At 49.1% G+C, this 19,032-nt stretch overlaps 3 protein-coding genes across 3 annotated transcripts; 2 read left to right on the top strand and 1 right to left on the bottom strand.

Moving 5' to 3' along the window:
• Positions 1 to 485: 485 nt before the first annotated feature.
• LAJ45_10109 (uncharacterized protein) lies at positions 486 to 2,807 on the bottom strand (the record flags this gene model as incomplete). The annotated part of the gene is made up of 1 exon (XM_046119640.1): positions 486 to 2,807. The coding sequence occupies one exon, from the start codon at positions 2,805 to 2,807 to the stop codon at positions 486 to 488; it is 2,322 nt and encodes a 773-aa protein (XP_045967271.1).
• Positions 2,808 to 5,754: 2,947 nt separating this feature from the next.
• Positions 5,755 to 6,752, top strand: LAJ45_10108 (uncharacterized protein; the record flags this gene model as incomplete). Its single annotated transcript, XM_046119639.1, has 3 exons — positions 5,755 to 5,758; positions 5,823 to 6,050; positions 6,133 to 6,752. The coding sequence occupies 3 exons, from the start codon at positions 5,755 to 5,757 to the stop codon at positions 6,750 to 6,752; spliced, it is 852 nt and encodes a 283-aa protein (XP_045967270.1).
• A 10,601-nt stretch (positions 6,753 to 17,353) lies between these two features.
• Positions 17,354 to 18,135, top strand: LAJ45_10107 (uncharacterized protein; the record flags this gene model as incomplete). The annotated part of the gene is made up of 3 exons (XM_046119638.1): positions 17,354 to 17,398; positions 17,640 to 17,902; positions 17,976 to 18,135. 3 exons carry the CDS (start codon positions 17,354 to 17,356, stop codon positions 18,133 to 18,135), a joined length of 468 nt encoding a protein of 155 aa, XP_045967269.1.
• Positions 18,136 to 19,032: the final 897 nt, after the last annotated feature.

Raw genomic sequence — 19,032 nt, 5'->3', positions numbered from 1 at the left:
GTATGTATATCTATACACATTCATCAACAAGAAATCCGGCTGTAAATCGAAGCATGTAGCAAGTGATCTATCTCAATGTTACTGGTGGGTTTGGGGGTTCAACTCTGTCGGCGTGGGCTACAGTAATGTGCTTTTTGTGCCTACATAAAGCATATTATCCATGGCCCCATATAATTACCATTCGACAGTGGAGACCAATGAAATGGGAGATAAAGAGGGAAAGGTTCGTATCGAAATCAAGCAGTCAGTAAGCTACAATTCTCATTCATCACGGCAAAGCCAAAGCATATTCCTGCGAATCACCAAACCTCCAAAACCCACCCCCAACACCGAAACGAAAGGGCCCGTCCCCAAAGCCACCAACTAGACCTAAAAGAAGCCACCACAGAAAGCACAAACACACAAAGCCCTCTCCTATATCTCATCTCAACTAAGGACCCTCTCCAAAACGCTACCTATGTACCAAACAAACAGATGCATCCCCATCACACTATCACCCCACCGCAGCCACGTACCTTCTTCTTGTGACTTTTACTCTTCATGTGCGACTCTATCCCCACAAGCTGCCTATCCCGCTTACAGACCTTACAATGGAACTTATCCCCCATGATCGTCACGTATAGCGAGTCTGCGAATGCCGGAGCGGCAGCCTGGACTTGCGGCGCCGGCTGAGGCACCGGCTGAGGCACCGGCTGAGGCACCGGCTGAGGCACCGGCTGAGGCACCGGCTGAGGCACCGGCTGAGGCACCGGCTGGGGAGTGACCAACGGCACCTGCGGAGGAAATGCCCACGACGCCAGCTGAGCTGGCCGCACCAGCTGACGCAAAACCGGCCGGCCCGGCTGAGGCTGGACCTGCGGCAGCGGTTGACGAAAGCCCAACGGCGCCGGTTGAGGCGGGACCCACGGTACTGGCAGAGGCGGGAATAGCTGAGGGACCTGGGGTGGTAGCTGAGGGACCTGGGGTGGTAGCTGAGGCGGGAATAGCTGAGGCGGGATCCGGACTTGTGGTTGCAGCTGAGATGGGGCCTGCTGAGGCGAGACCACCGGTGCCTGTTGGGACGGGACCTGCTGAGGGGAGACCGGCGGTGTCGGTTGAGTCTGCGCCATCTGCGTAGTCGGCGGGCCAGTGCCCTGATCCTTCGCGGCCCACAACTTCGCCGCCGCGTTCCTCTTATGCTTCTTACTCTTGACATGTGCCGGCATTCCCGCCGCGTGCGTATACTTATTACACACCTCACAGTACTCCCTATCTGCCGGCACCTCTGTCTTTCTCTTCCCTTTCGAGCTATGGGTCTTTGGTGGCTTTCCAGCAACTTCCGACCTGTCTTTCGCCTTGCGTTTGCCCTTTTTGGCGGTCTTCCTTAGGTGTTTCTTGCCCTGGATGTGCGCCGCCTTGTTGGGCAGCTGCATGCCCTTGTTGCAGACGTCGCAGTAGAAGAAGGTACCGGTGCTCTCTGGCACTGCCTTGGAAGGGGGGCCCTCCGGTGCGTTGGAAGGAGGGTCGCGGGAGGGTCCGGTGAGCGGACAGTGCCATGCGCGGTGGGCGACGAGCTGCACGCACAGAAGGGACTCGCCACATAAATCGCACACCGTCGGATCGGCCTGAACCCCTTTCCCCTTGTCGGTCGTGTGTTGAAATGTAGGCGGGAGTGAGCCTGGGTGTTTCGGCGCAGTCTTGACCTCCTGCAGGCGCTTCATGTACCGCTGCTCCAGCTCGATGCGGGCGACCATCTGCTGGTGCTCCATCCCCGCGAGATGGCCCTCCCTCTCGACCGGCGCATAGCTCTTCTGGCAAACTTCGCAGTTGAAGTCTTCTGGCTGGGACTCGTAGATGCTCGCCATGGCCGTGTGTCGTTCGCTCTGTAGATGCATCTCCTTTGCCGCGGAGTGCATGGTCTTTGCGCACAGCGCGCAGTCCCAGGTTTCGAGGTCAGCGAGATGATCTTCTTCCAGAGAGAGATCGAACTCCCCGGCACAGGTGATGCAGTAGAACGTCTCGCGCAGTTTGTATTCGTAGGAGGTAAAGGCTGGCGGGGGTATGTCCGGAATATCGTCGTCGAAGGTTATACCCGCTATACCCACCTCTACAGCTCCATCGTATACATATACCCCCCCACCGTCCTCCTGCTGCCCAGACATGGGAGGCGTGTCCGGGGCTCTTGAATGAGCTCCACCATCACTCTCCTGCTGCTTCCGGAGCAAGTGGAGATGCTGCCTCCCAAACACATGCTCCTCGCGGAGGAAGACCGACATCTCCTCGTCGCACAGCGCGCACCGCCACACGGGCACAACATACGTCTCCTGTGGTAACATCGGTGTCGCCTCCTGTCCGGCCTGCTTCTTGGCCGCTCGGGTGTGAGAGCGGGAGGCGATATGGTCGTCGCGGGCAAAGATGTTGACGGTGGTGTTGCAGACATCGCAGGACCAGATCATCCAGTCGGTGTTGGTGGGCTGCCTCCCTTCCCCGTATAACCCGTATCCCCCGGGCCCATTGTGCTCCTCCTCCCACACGCTGCCGTTGTATTGAGCGCCCCCGGAGCCGTCGTTGACGGATATACCGATGCGACACCCTTGGCCGCTGGTGTGGTCTTCGGATTCGGATTCGGATTCCTCTGATTCGCTCTCCTCCTCTTCCTCCTCGGATTCACTGTCGTCCTCCGATTCACCTTCCCCCTCCTCCTCCCCGGCATATCGCTCCCTCCTATCCCCCACCGCTCTATTCCCCTGTACTGCCGCCGATGCATACACCCCACCGCCAAACTCATCCAAGGGATCACTCATTCTTGATCCGGCGACACTCTCCATGACTGACGACTGTTGCATACGCAGTAAATCTACCAACTATATATAAACGTGCTCTCGATCTGGGAGGGTGGGGATTCTTAAGTTAAGGACCGCACGGTGTATATATGCTGTCTCCCTGTACCGAAGGTTCGTGTCTCTTGAGGGTCCCACGACTGAAATGGGTATGTACCGCTTGGTGGAAGGGCGATCTTAACAGAGGAGGAGATGTGTGTCGTGGCGGGGCTATAATCAGTTTTGATATCTGAAGGGTGCACGGATGCCTATATATATCTACCGCAGCCCACAAACAGTGGATTCTGGTACCCCTCGCAGGCCACAGAAAGCCAAAGCACAATCCAGCGAGAATATGAGCGCCTCGAGGAGTGTATGATGGGGAGGGTGTAGCCTGGAAGGTGGGTTGGTTGCCTGAATAGTGCCAACCCTAACCCTGTGGTGGGGAGACACTCTGCAGAGTACGATCTGCATGCAGTCGCCCATCGAAACATCTGATTGTTTCTATCGGCTTGTATCACAAGTGGGGCGTGAGATCGGGTACCGCAGAAACTCGCCAACTTGATTATCTCCGTGCAAGGATTTCTTCATTGATGATTGGCTGAAAGGCAGAGATCAGCTTCAGATATTTCCTCTACAAGTTAGTTTTTGGTCAGATCCGCTAGCAAAGTTCGTGAGTTTTTGCGGTACTTGATACGAGTGACAGAGAGATGGATCTCTTACAACGTTGGCACCGGCATCTGATGCGCCTAACCCTAGCCCTGTACCAAGAAGTCGTTGCCAACCGAGTGATCGTTGGTGATACATCGTTTAAGTGTGCAAGATGCCTCCCCTAATTCGTAGAGTACATTTAATAACACAAAGCATAGTCGGGGGCACCACCTACATCTGCACCCCGTCAGACCATCTTCTACCGCCAACCCGCAGTAGATGGCTTGATGTTAGGGACTTTCGCCAGCTTAACAAGCACAGAAATTAAACTCGGGGATTTAAATTTCGTAGACACGAACCTAGCAAGCACCCCCCCCCCAAAAAAAAAAAAAGAAAGGAAGGAAAGGAGACTCCCGTACGCTACGTACCCAGCTTCTCACATCCGCAAAAAGAATAATTGGTTCAGCTGATTGGTAGTATATCGACTGAAGTTATATTGACCCCAGTTATCTCTTAGCTAAGCTTTATGCAAGGATCAGCGCTGCAGCTGCAGAAAAGGACGCAACGCCAATTGGTAACTGCATGTGTGTGATCTCCACGTGGTGAGACCGGGGGTCCGGCCAGAGTTGGCTTGATGAGTATATATTGGTTAACTTTATATATTGACACCTATATCACGGGAAACTACGCAATTTATCTCCCCCTCACTCCCTCCACATAAAACTCTCTCAACTCTCCCCAACAACGGAAAACCCACTATAGCGCTCCTCACTAGAACTTCGAAAATCCTCGCGCAATACCAGCACCAAAAATACCACGCCGCCCACGTACTCGGGTGTAGCAATAAGAACCAGAACATGCAAGTGAAGTGACTGGGATTATTTGTATGGAGTGGCGCCGCTCTGCCATACAAATAACCTCATGGCATGTTCTGGTTCTAACCCTTGTACCGGAGTACACTGCACCCTCCGACTCCATCCCACCTCAATACCCCCACCACAAGTGCCGCTTTCTACGATCGAGCTTCCACTTGATACGTGTTCACAGCATCAATATACGAGCGAGGTCGATCGGATACGCTTCTTTTACTGCACCTCAAAGATGCAATTCGGAGGAGACTGTCTTGAACGCAGGGTTGAGGGAAGATATATATGCGAGCCGGGGCTAGTAAGTGGCCTGCTGTGAAGATAAAAGCGGAGTGATTATGTACCTACCAGGGCATTCTGCAGCGGAGCCTGTTGACAAATTTACAGGGTCACCAGTGGGGAGGCATCTGAGGAAAGCTGGGACTGCCAGGACTTTGTTTAAACGCACACCTTAGTTTCCCGTCAGGTGCACATTCTCGGCGAAGACACGCGAGCACCACTTGAAACTACGGGAATCCTTAAGCACCGTCTATTCTCTGCGACAATAACGAATATCGACTTTGGCAAGATAGCCGAAGTCGCCCGCTCAACCCCCGCAACCCAAGCATTCAGTTACAGTTGACTCTCTTTATAGTGATACTTCATACAGTGATACTCTCGTTATAATGATAGCAATCGGTGGTCCCGAAATACCCTTTTACCAGTATCTCCTTACTTCTTATAGTGATACTCGCCTTATAAGAATATATTCAACAAAGATTTTCGATCCCGACCATATCCTTATATCGAGAGGCGACTGTAATGAACCGGGGTTGGGGCGCTTGCGCGACGGGGAAACAGGCGCCCCCCTGGCTCTCCTCAACCCTGGCATAACCCTAACCCTGAATCTGTTCCACTACGCTCCTGAGTGGAAATGAGCAAACATAATCATGGAGCTTTGGAACCTATACCAGTCCATGATTGGTGTGCGCACGGTAATAACTATGACCATTGCCGATAAGGCACGCAGTTATAATGAGGGTAATTACCGCTTCCGGAGGGCGGAAGATATAAGCTAACATTGGCCCCCCCAAGGGGCGGAAGAGATCCTATATACAGCGAATTATGATTTGGCGGCTAGTCCTCTATACGGCACCCGGTTATCAGCGTGCGCACGAGAATTGTGAACGATCTAGTCATATTATGGGTTTTCACTGAAGGCAGGTTCAGAATATCATATCCCAAACGGGAACCACGGAGAGGCACATGAAACTCCTGCCGCCAGCCAGCACAACTAACCACATGAACGGTATGTCTAAGCTACAACAATGGGAGGCCTGAACTATGGGATGCCTGAACCGTGCCGCCAATCAAGTAAATTATAAAACCATCGACACCCACTCCTCCACCGCCGAATATATCCTCACCATAACGAAGAGAAACTTAACACCTAATTCACAATGGGTGAACCACCCCAACTTCTCTCTCCCGCTTCTAGAACCAAATTACTAATCCCCTATTTCCCTAGCCGAAATCATGGAACAAGTCTGGTGGCTCTTGAAGAAGCTCGGCCGAGCCGGCAAACGAAACGCCCAATATTACATTGCCCACCCTAAAGAAGCGTGGGAAGAGCTCATCGCCTACGCAAGAGAGAACCCGTGGAAGTTTTCTTTGTGCTGCCTCGGGATTGGCCTCGGGATTGCGACCATTGTTGTTCCGCTGGCTATTGGGTTTGGCCCAGCGGGGCCTATATTGGGTAATTCTGCGCCACCAATATATACACTCCGCTTAGCTTATACTTCATATTAATATACTTACTTCTGATGGTGTTACATAAGGCTCTATCGCGGCGGGTTGGCAATCCGGTATCGGTAGTGTGGTAGCGGGCTCGGCGTTTGCCGTGATACAGTCGATGGCGATGACTGGAGTCTTCACCGCTATCGGTGGCACACTGATCGGGATAGGGACGGCTATTCCGCTCATTGGCCCGCTTTTCGGACGCTTTGGTTCATGGATAGGGAGCTGGTTTGGCTCTGACAGCCCTGGTCCTGGCAGTCCGTTTGGGCGTCTCATGTCTTCACTTGACGCAGAGACGATCCTTCTCCTAACTGCCGGCTCGGATGCTGTCTCTACAATAAATGGCATGAAGCCGAAGCCCAGGTGGTTCCTGGAGTCAAAACATAGCAAGGTCGATGTTGCGGGGTCGAGCAAGGAGGGCGCCAGAAGGCGGACCTTGACCACGAACTCGAAGGAGACGTGGGAGATGGTGTGGGCCGATATGGATGCATGGAGGGACGGGACGGTGAGGGAACATGCGTTGGAGAGGTTTGATGTCGGGATTGTGTTGCTTACGCCGAAGAGGGGTAGAGGAGAGGAGGGCTTTTGTGAGGTGTTTACGGATCATGAGACGGATTGTCATCCGGAGTGTTGGTGCGTGGGGGATCCGGATGATGTTTAGTTCGAGTGTTCGTGGTGGTATTTTCGGCAGTTGGATAAGGCCACAGATGGGATAGATGAAAATGGACTGGTGTGATTTGATATGTTCAATTGAGCAGGTTAGTAAGCGTTTCGGGGTGAATCCTCTGCCGCTCAAATCATGTAGTTAGAAACAGTTGAACACTGCCCCAGGATAAACAAAAGAAATATGATAAACAAAGTCTTCTAAAGTCATTATCGAGAATCACGAGACAGCAATATCCTAGCTCGTCAGGCTGTAAGGCCATCACGCCTCGTGTAATTTGTTCCCCAAACTCATACAATACCGCAACCCCCCGGCCGACGAGCCAGGCGCCCCCATGTATATCCCACCTTGAGCTTTTCTCTCAAGCTCTACGAGCTCACCCATCTCATGTGACGAGTTGCTAGTATTTCATACAAGGCTCGAGATAGCTTAGGATATTAGCATCTATTCTTTTTCTTTTTTTCTTTTTTTCGACAAGAATATCTATGTTCCTTTGGCTTCAAAAACGACCTACGAGTGAGATATCCTATTGCAGGCAGCTTACGAACACGGACAAATTGTGTACCCTAAATTCAAAACATTCCTAGGCATTTCTCGAATTTCTCGGTACTGTTGCCACCGCCACCATGTACCACTGATTAACCCACCCGACCCGCCGGTCTTACCGATAATAGCGATCTTGTGATCTCGGCCGCCTGTGTCCGGAATCTCTGTTCTGAGTTTATAAATTTAGTCGCCAGCGAACGACACTCGTAGTTCGACCGCCACTACTATCCGGTAGAATTATTGCAAAAACAGGGGTTAGCGGGTGCAGTGGCGGGTGCTATAATTCGGCGAAGTGGGATCTCGCCGTAAAAAGCTTTTTTTATTCACGGCTTCAAGTTGACGGTCAGGCTGACGGTCGGTGGTTGACGGCCGTAGTTAGTGGTTGACGGCCTCAGACAGTATCCCTTAGGCGGTTAGTCCAAATCGAAATCGTGACCGAACCAGATATGGCCGGGCGTGCTCAGTTGAACGTAATTACTGACCATTCTCTCCGTATCTAGTGGGAAAGGTGGAGCATTCTAGCGTGTGAGAAGAAACTCGAGGACAGAACAGACAGGACTCCGTTTATCAGAGCATAACTACCATATCTTGTGCGGCCACGATTTCGATTTGGACTGAACACCTAAGGGATATAACGACCTCGATCAGTGATTCACGGGTTCTGTTGTAAAAATGAAAAAATGAAAAAAATGTAGTTTAAAAGCCAATGAACCCGTACTTGATTACCCATTATCGATCATCACCTTTGCAGTCATGGTATCGGTAAGGACAGAGGATGTCAGTTACAAAAAGTGGTACGGTGCTACATTGTCCAAGCCTTCAGATCCCTTCGTCTGTTCCCGCGAATCACGGCCTATTGGCGTGGTGATCAACGAGTGGAGACCGCCGACCGCCGCTTTCAGCTACTATACTGTTTGGCATATCTGTCACTCTCCCGTCACCCGACAGAGAGAGGGTAGATGCGGACGCCCCATTTCTATTAATACACCTACCCGCCGCGCGTAGGTTTGTATTTGAGGTAAGAATCTCAAAGGAAGCCACTCTCAAGTATAGCACAAGAGATAGGTATCGAGGTTCCCGACAAGATCCTACAGGCCTCACTCACCAAAGAGGGTTGCCATCGCCGCGCGCATCATACAAAAGAAGGCGTTCTTGAACGAAAACCAGAGAATAGACTACTGCAATTTGCCCTTCAGAATCGAAACTGGAATGAGAAGGCTGGCAAAGAGTTATCTGTATGCATGAGCGTTACATATGTGCATGCAATTAATGAATTAAACCAAAAAAAAAAGAGCGTTACATATGGCTGGGAGACACCGCAGAAGAGTGTTTGTCACTAGAAAAGTTGAAATATGGATCGATGATTGTATTGCCCCTAGGTTTGCAAAGCAGGACTCAATCATGATATGGGGTGGTATTCTGGGAGCAGGAGAGAAGAAGATTACTATCATCTAGAAGAGAGATGACTCGGGCACCATTTCAGCGAACACCTACTGCAAAAATATCCTAATCCCTCATATCCAAGCTTTCTAGTTACGGGAGAGCGAGGGGGTTGGACAATAGTTGCGGCCGATGGAGGATAATTCACCTGCCCATCCTGCAAGGTCAACACGGGTACTCTATCCGAACTCCTAGTAGTACTACCTCTGCCTGCCTTTAATCTCTTTTTTCTCCCGTCCACTAACTCTTTGACAGGAGGTGCGAGACCAGCTCAGAATTCCTTCTCTGGAGTGACCTATATCATCATCTAACCTAAATTTAACCCAATTGAAAACATCTGGAGTATTTTAAAGGACCAACTCAACGACAGGTCTAGAGGACCAAGCCATAGGGGTATAGCAGAGGGTAGGGCAGCGATCTTGCAGGAATGGGATCTTATCTCAGAGGAGGAGATTACCAGGTGCATCCACATGCCAGAACGCATGCAGGCAGTGATTGCTGCCAACGGCGGGCACACCAGATGGTATTCAGCGGAACTCGTTGAAGTCTTGTTTTGATAGTAGAACAGAAAACCCATTCACTCGTTCACTCACTCGTGCTCGTTCACTCTACTCACTCGCACTCGTATCATTCGCCACCCAAAATTTGATATTCGCTAGGCTTTTTTAGTGCGCTCGCCTACCCCGCTTTTGCAATAATTCTCCCGGATACTGTACAGTCGCATGCAACAAGTTCCCGCCGTTTTTTGATGGTGAGTCAAACCATAACAACTCCACCACGAACTCTGCAAAGATTTCAAAATATGACAAGTGGCAAGCTGTTATTCTCCATAAAATGGGCCGAAATACTATACAGATAAAAAAAGATACAAACTGTCCAGTTAGGAGGAGGATTGGCCTACTGGATCACCAGATTTCAATGCCATAGAGAATTCATGGAAAATCCTCAAGAGTGAACTAAAAAGGCGATGAAGCTATAGATAGAGAAGACCTCATCGTGATGATGAACCTTTTATCGCTGCACAAGAGGAGTGGGGAGCATTGTCTCAATCAAAGCTAGATAAATTGCCATTAAAGGTTGAGGCATGTCTCAAAGTCAATGGAGGGCACATGGAATGGTAGTCTCAAAATCATTTTCTTTATATTCTATTTAACTCTACAGCGAAAGCTTGCTATAACGGTACTTTCTATAAGGGTAATCTCTCTATAACGGTAGCACTTCTCGGTCCTTTTTGCGCGGCTTTCAGCACCAGCACCTCCTATATCAGGGTAATCTCTCTATAACGGTACCAAATTCCGGTCCCAAGCGTACCGTTATAGCAAGCTTTCGCTGTACTGTGTATTCTCTATTAAATATCTTCACTTGTGGTTGAGTAACGAGTATTGAGGTTGGGTGTTGCATCGTGAACGGCGGGAACTTGATGCATGCGACTGTACATCCCGCCCAGGAAGGCGCGAGGTCCATCAACCTCGACTGCTATCCAATCACATTTACATCTGATAAAAGTATTTTTCTTGTTCAATTCCTTGAGTGTATCGTGTGCTCATATGATATGTATCCACAAATCAAGAGTATTTACAGACTGGGCTGGCGGGATCGAAGAACACCAAGACCGTCGTGTGTGTAAAAGAATAGATAGATTGGTGCCAAGAGGATAATGGCCAATCCCATAGCTGAGGTGCACTGCACACACCGCCGACAGTCAAGTTTACACCCGGGGGTGAGCCAGGAGTACCTTGGTCAGCTCCGCTTTGCTAGAGTAGTTATTCGTGCCTTACAACAACGTAAAAACAGGTCAGTTCGCGTCCTGCCTAGGAGAATCATTTTAGAAAGAACCTAGAATAGGTTTTTCCTAGTCCGATGTATTTCTTAGTAGCTACCCCCATTCAATCCTCTCCGAGCCTTGCGGACCTTGATAAGGGAAAGCGTTGTCTGCTCTCATTCTTCCCGGGACCAGTCTACCCCTACTGTTACCAATAGTAATCCATCTTACAATACCCTCCTATAATATAGTAAAGCAGGGCCCACGATTTATGCATTCGAGTGATATCCCATGACGCGCCCTTGCACCTATATCAGCTCCATACACGAACCACATAGTTCTATTGACTCCGTTTAAGTATATGACCCCACCTGTCCTCACCGCAAGACCCGATGTCCTCCCCGGTCCTGCCCAGGGTAAGAGTTGTCGACACAGTGAGGGCGCTGCCTGGCGACCTGGCGGGCAATAATTCTTCGGAGACCTAGATAATAATCTTTATATGTCCACCGAAGGTAGCCGTCGATTTCTACCCCGCAAGTATTATGAGCCTTGTTGAACGTAGTTGCTGGTCAAGGCTGAGGAGGGCTCCACTCCATATAAAGGGGGCTCTGCAGCCCTAGGCCCTATGCTGTCATGAAAGACAACTACGTCGGCAGAGTATATAACTTCGGCCATCTACTGTTCCATGGGCTAGGCAGAGGCGTCGATCAAATCGAGGACCTCTTGAATTCAGGTTTCATCTTTAGTGGCTGCGGGTGAGGTAGAGCGACATTGTGGGAAGATGCGCCGTTGTAGCTAGAGGCGGGCGATGTGGCTATGGGTGTAGAGTGGAAGCGGGCCATGCTGGCTGACTCGAGCGAGTGTGATGGGACATGGTGAGGGGCCTGCATGCACATACATGTTTGCTCGCTCATCGTTAATGTCGGTAGTAATCTAATGATGGGCGTTGCTAGGTGAGATAGTAGTAGTATAGTATGAATACACATATATGTGCCGACGTCGACAGATAATAACGGGCGGATAGGAATAGTGCAGATGGCATGCACAGCTAGAGACAAGTAGAACGATGAGAGGAAAGGAAGAGGAGAGCTAGGTGAAAAGGTGGGGATTGTTTTGGGGAGAGAGAGAAGAAGAAGGGGAAGAGAACCAGGTGATGTAACGTCGGTTATATAAAGTATATCTGTTTGCAGATGTGGCTTTTGTGGGTCAGGGCGAGGGGGGGGGGGGGAGGTTAGAGGGGGGAATTAGCGGTGATGCGACCGCAGTTAACAAAATTAACAAATTAACTTGCAGTGTTAGCAGTCAAGATCAGACAGGTGAGAGAGGGTCCGCTGCGGTTCAGAGATTACCTTCAGGCGCATATGTGTATGTAAAACTTATGCAGGGAATGCCCCCCCAAAGCAAGGTGAAGGCTCTACCACCCCTTATACCGAGCATATATCCAAAGCTGTCACCACGTCTTCTCCATGGATTATATTAGTTTAGAGTACATAATACCGGTTCGTTCATCAGAGAGATCTCACAAATCGAATAGCAAATAATTGCCAATATCTCTCTAGCTATAGTTTAAACCAGAGCGAGAGTTAGTTATTTTCCAAGGGATTTCAGTCCACTTATACAATGCAAATCACTATCCAAAGCACCCAACTGTTAGATCGTAACAGAAGCCATCGCATACTTGTACTTCCATAGGACGATATCTCATGATCATAAGCTCCCTTAGAGGGGTGTTGACTTCACCGTCGTTTATTGGCTCAACTCAGGGCCCAGCAACTAACGACCGGAAGACTTTTTTGCATCTCTGATACGTCACGCAAATTAAGCATACAACATCATTACGGATTCCACGCATGTTAGCTTCCATCTACTTGGGCGATTACTCCTCTCTGTAAAAGAATTTTCCCTCTGTGCCATATATAGCTACGTCCTCGCGTCCAGAAAAAAAAACAAAGAATGCAAGTAACGAATACAGTGGTTATTTCTATATATGTAGTGGTACCGCTCTCCTAGACAAACCGTCCCCCGCCCTGAGAATCCCTATTTCCCTTATTCTATGTCCTATATATGAGGGTGCTCTACATGTAGATGCTGCAACTCGAAGCGCAACGACTTTGTAGACGCATAGCATAGCTGTACTTCAAATGTGTAGTACATCAAATAATACCCTTCGCCGAAGCCGGAATAGCGCTTGGTAAGGCGCCCTACATACCTACCAAGTTTCTTTTGCACATGTACCTCTAGCCTGGCAGACCAGTGTATACCCCTGCACGTGATCTATTGTCACCTTTGCTGCCTAGTTGGAACGACCGATACAATAATTGACCGGCCAACAATCAAAAGCAATTACAACAACGACCAGTCCGGAAATGAAGTAAGAACAACAACAACGACGACAACGACGGCCAATCCAGATCTAGAGCAAGTAATGGATTAAACCCCCCCCCCCAAAAAAAAAAAAAAAAAAAAAAAAAGATCCGGATCCAGAGGTTGCGCAGGCTCATCGAGTGCGACATGGTGAATCACTCGGCAGTCTTCTTCGTTTCAGTCCTTCCTGGTGCGACACCAACTTTCCCGGGATATATACTGCGGGTTCCGATGTGGACAAAGCGTGCCCCTCCAGATTACATATATGGCTGCGCGCAGGCGGTTCATCTTGCTTGTACCAACAGCTCATTAATTAAACCGTCATGCAAACTCCCAACTCAGGGTTAGGGTTACTTCATTACTCGATTTCTCTTTTTCTGGTGCCGGGGTCGCGGGGCCACGACCTCTCGAGACTTCATCAAGACTGGGCCCTTCTCTTGAGACTTGAATAAACAAATGTATTCACTATTCAATCATCAATCACATAGGATTGAATACGGCGAGTGATATGCTAGGAACTGCCAAGTGATTATGTATGATTCTACGAAACATCCCTCACCATCGGCTAAGATATATGCGCCCGGGTTAATTAGAGTGCGTAGACTCACCGCAGGCTATGGATAGTCCATCATTTGGCATGTGGTACCTGGTCCCGAGCAGCTGGAGCAGGTGAATTAAGCAGACTGAGCCGATCATCAAGGAAGACGATGGCAGGTGCATGGATAGAAATATACGCCCGACGTCACTCCCGATACCCCAGCCAATCGACAGTATAAAGAGTATTTCTGTCGAGATATATCGAGAACAAGTTAATCTCCTTCTAGAGCTGTGTGTGTTTTCCTTTCTGGGAGGCTCTCCTGTTTCGCTTGGCAATCACTTTGGTTTTATGCTGCCCCGGCTTCCGGGGGCGGAATTGGTTTGTATGGTTGTACGTCCACATACCTCCGAGGAGGTGTGAGTGTAAGTCTCCGGTATCTATATCGCTGCATTCAATGTATTGAATGTTTGATTCTATATCAATAGTATTTTCTTCCATCGAGGTAGTTTGAAATCTGAATGACAACATGCCTTAATCCGTGGGGAACCACATCGGTGTTAGGTTGAGCATTCGGACGGGTACCCGCACAGTAGGATGCTATTGCGTAGGTTGAGTATTCTCTCTGATTGGCTATCACTTTCCGAATGTATTTACACAGAAATTGCACCACCAATATCTTTTTTGAGCCTTTTCAGCACCAGAGTTTGTATGGTTCGGTCATACATCCGGTGGGGAGAGTTAGGATAGAACGTGATCTTCAACTCTCGACAACTCCAAATCTCATACCAAACACAATCGCCAACTACCAAAGAGACTTGGTACGCCACCGCCAAAATCCGAGGTAATCATTGGGACCGTCTCAAGTCCACGGTCACAATGATATCAAGCGATATGCTCTTGCACCAAAACTGGAAATTCCATCTTCACTTCAAGTAGCATTTAAATATTTTCGGGACCACTGGCAACACGGAAAATTCGCGTGCGCTGCAATGTGTCCTCCCACGTGACAGCATCTCTCCCGCACGACGCAGACCCTCACCGGTCTGATATTGGCCCGATTGGGCCAGAACCACCTCCAGAACCTAAACCAAATCCGTTAACAATACCGAGCTGCCCACCCAAGAAAAAGCAAAACTGGTGTGGCTTTACTAACAGATCTCGTTATCTCTCTTATCAAATAACAGATCTCCCATACAAATTTAATTTCTCTATTATAGGGTGGGCAGCATCGACAGACGAAGGGATAGCTTATAATGTGTTTCAACGGGAAAGCGATCGTCACCGGGAAAGCAATCAAGGGTGACAACGGGTTGATCCAAAGTTGCTGAAGAAAGTTGAATATATATACAATTACAGAACCAAGTAGCCAGAAGTGTTATTTAGATGTCTCCCAACTATTTTTGACATGATTTACCTCTATCTGGCGAGAGTATTGTTTCAGAGAGATCGTTGACTGGGTTAGGGAGTGTAAGCTTTATCGACTTTACCAAATTTTAGTTTATATTCATTATATAACTCCAGGGTTTGGGAAAAACACACTGAACCCTCTTATATGTGCCTGCCTTCATATATTGTGTCTTGATGCCCACAACCTCTTTTTGTGAGGTTCGGTTGCTTTCCCGGTGATGATCGCTTTCCCGGTGAAATACGTTACCTTCTGTCTACGTTTATACTGCTGTTTTCTGCCTTAGTTGCTCGGTTGTGTACTTGGTCTCTATTATAATCCCTCTACTCGTCGTTGTCCTCGTCCACAGTCCTCACGTTCCCTATAACAGAACTACATTAAATAGCTTTTGGTGAATAAGAAACAATAAGGGACTATAACGAAGCAACGAAAGAGCTGTAGATGGCGGTGGAGGGGGCCGTGGAGAAGCAGTCGATGGTCACGGGGGGTGCTGATGGAGGGCATGATTCAGGAGCGGCGGAAGGGTCGGTGGAGGGTACTGTGATGGAGCGGTGGAGGAGTGGTGGAGGAGTGGTGGAGAGTGAGGGGCTGGAGGATAAACCGGTGGATCCAGGTATAGCGGGTCATTGATTAATTCATGAACTACAGCAATCACTACTAAATAAATTCAATTGAATGAAACAACTATGAACACTGGGAGGTTGAAGAGGGGGAAGAGATGGAGCACGGTAGAATCCATTTTCAATAATATCAGAGTACTCTACAACGTCTCGCGGTCGCGAGGTGGCCCTAGTACCCCATGCATATACATACTCTGCCTAGGGAGGTACTAGACACGTGATCTTGCATCGAAATGCTCTATGCTTGAAATTTCGGTATTTGAGTACATGTAGGTACCCGCCCGGAGGTGTCAGGAGCTAGGAGCTGGCGCGCGCCGCCCCTGGTCGAAAGCCATGCACTAGGGAATCAACTCTGCGAGAACAATGAAGGGATGGATGTCTGTTCCATTGGAACACAGCCCATGCCAGGCAGGGAATTATGTAATGTAATGCAAGGGGGATCAATCACTCTTAAGCGAGGCAGACATTGTGTAGAGTACCTACTATACCTACCTAATCAGTAGAACTCTAGACAGAGTGAACGAGCCAAACCAGATTCAGGTCCGATGATCATGAACTAAATTGAACGACTGCCCCCTGTACCCCTGGCTCTGTCTCACTCTTTGGCGTCGCACAAGCTCTGCCAAAACATGCAATACATGTAGATACTCTGATTCATGGCACTGACACACGACGTAGAGTAATTTGAAGCTACATATGGGCTTGGAGAGAGCCTCAGCTGGACAATGGAAATAAACTTATCAATAATTAGCACCTGGGCCAATTGCAATTTATATATATGCGCCTATTCAAACCGGGGAGGTTTTTCAAAGGTCTCTGGGACTGCGACAGAGCGTTACAATTAAACATAAAAACCTACATAGAGCACCCTACATGTCACGTACTCTAGAGTAGTCGATCTTGCATTGGTGGTAGCCATGCAGATCTATACCTTGCTTGGCGTCGGTACTGTAGTGCTTGGGGGGGTTTGTCGCGCTGCAGCAGGGATACTCTCCACCAAAACTCGCATATTGACGTACAAATACTCCCTCCCGTTGTCTTACCCCAGCTGCTGAAGTGCAACAAATACCATGGCGCTGTCGTTCACGGGGTATTGGCGTCTTGACGGACACGAGGTAGTGTCTGCCAATACTCCGTGAGCGATAGTACCTGAGGCTCTCTCAGGCCGTGGTATCGACGCTGCATGATGATGATGCTCACGATGCCACAAGGCATTGAGGGACACCCTACCCCTCAGGTGCAGACACGGTTCGCGACACACAAGGACCTGATCTTGTTCACATTGTATAATACCGCCGTATGTATATATACTACTCTTAGACAGTCAAGGGTAGAAGAGTATCTAGATATCGACTTGGTTACAAGACTAGCTCAGGCCATGTAGACAATCAGTCATCGTGAACCAGACGACCCGAAACTAGAGTACCACTACAGTTATTCGGGGGGGGGGGGGGTGCCGGGGCCTCCTGCTAAACTATATTTGGTTTAGATCCTGCAGAAGAGGACTGTTTCCGTGGAGATCTTGGCTTTTTGTAGATTTGCAACTCGAGAATTAGCGCTACACATAGAGTTCGTTCCCCGAATATAGGAGTACCTAGCGCCTTAGTTGGCGTGGCTAAGTGCCTACATGTAGCTAAATAACAGCTGTGATATCCTTTCTGCCTTTAGCTCGGAGGTAACATCAACTATATCCAAAACCGGATAGACTCGTGTATGTAGGGCACAAGTTAAACGACTAAGCTCTTCTACTCTTCTCTACTCTACTCTACTCGTAAATACATGACGTTTCCGAACACGACTACTACTACATACCATACAAAAAAGCGCCGAATCCATTTTTTTGTATGTCATGCAATATTGGTAGTGTTCGGAAACGCTATGAAGCTACGAGTACCTACAGCCAGCAACTACGCACACGTACATATGTCTCAAGCGGTCTTGATCTCGCTCCTACGTAGGGACACTAAGGTAGATACATGTTGTACTCATACTCGGACCTCTATGGTCTCCACCTTCCTTCCACCTAGCGCTAGCCATCCTAACGTGTATATAATCTGCACCACCACCACCACCACCTTACCACCACCACAAGAACTAGTCATCCGCAACTTGAGCTTTAGCTTCATAGAACTCCCCTTTTTCTGATATTTTACCCCCCCTTTTCAATCTAAGCATAATGTCTGGAATTCTAAGAATTATCAATGCCCAGCGTGGCGGCAGCCTCATGAATTTTGCCAACGAGCGGCCCCTTCTTTCTCCTCCCAACATGAACTTCAACAATAATTGGCACCTCATGCCCAATCCTGAGGGCTCTTACTTCATTTCCTTTGTCGATACCAACGGCCCTACCCCTGACGGTCTCGTGATGACCGTCGAGCCCAACAGAGGGCAAGATAGCATGATGAACATCGTTCTTCGGCAAATTATGGGTTCGGACACTCAGAGCTGGACGGTGCGAGCCGGCCCAGAAGGGTAAGTCTTCACTAGCTCCCATATCCCTTGTGGGCTCGTGCTAACCGCAGTGGTCACGGTTTGGGGATAATAGCTCGTACCAGATCTGCTGCGTGGCCGTTCCGTATATGTGCATGGGGGTTGGCGGCGTCCCGGTGCCAGCGGGTGCCTCGGGGATGGCGGTGTCCGCAAAGCATGCTCAGGGCGGAGGGCCAGATATGTGGTGGAGGTTCGAAAATCTCGCGAGGGGTTAAGTAGGTGGATGGATATCCTGGTGGTGATTTTCATGAGCGGCTTAAATACTCACTTGGGATGAGGGAAGGATCTCGAGATGTGTCTGGTGCCTAGCAGCTCGCAGAATCTCTACACCAGACAGTCGGGTAACGAACTCGTTATGTTTCAACTATATCATGTATCTCTAGGCCCGTGGTGCACAATTAATAGTTAATATCGATTTTTAAGCTCTTTTATTTTTCTTCTATCGGCATTAATTATAAATCCCTCCATGTAGAGTACAGAGATGTTGGCAAACATTGTGATAACGTTAATATAATCGCGTAGTCTCTTGTTAGAATATCAGCCAATCCTTCCTTCTCTCGAATAACCTCTGGCTTTAACTTGCATGATGGAGTAGGCGCGCATAGTACACGGCAGTAACTGATCAAGAGACCGAACGCGCGCCCAATGTTCCCTTGGCCTGGTGTGGTTTGCCTGTAATAGAACGACGACGTGCCGCCAAACTATTAAACGTTCAGAGCCTGGATCAGCGTGTTTTCGCAGACAACTCGGGAAGACCTTCTGTTATACTTCCGTACTTGATATGTCTTTGTAGGTTATGAGACACCCGGAACCAACTACTCGAGTAGGTCGGCACTCGGTGTCAACTATGTAGCTATTGGTCCTCGCACGCATATGCCCGAGTTAGCAGTAGCCTATCACCACTCTCTCGCGATCGTTGCAATCCACTCGTCGGTCGGGTAGGGCTTTGGAATCCGAGAGGCTCGCTTCTGCATGCATCGACGTCCATCGCCCATCCATCATGTACCGGGTGTTGAGGGTAAGTGATCAGAATCTGATAAGTGAATGTTACGGTGAATAGGTGTATTTGTCTTATCAGATTCTGATCACTTTTCGCTACACCCTAGTACTTG

Source organism: Morchella importuna (assembly GCF_003444635.1).
Source record: "Morchella importuna strain M04M26 chromosome Unknown Morimp01GS041, whole genome shotgun sequence".
Taxonomy (NCBI): domain Eukaryota; kingdom Fungi; phylum Ascomycota; class Pezizomycetes; order Pezizales; family Morchellaceae; genus Morchella; species Morchella importuna.
The sequence above is the reverse complement of the archived record's forward strand: the minus strand, read 5'-3'. Positions and strand labels throughout refer to the sequence as shown.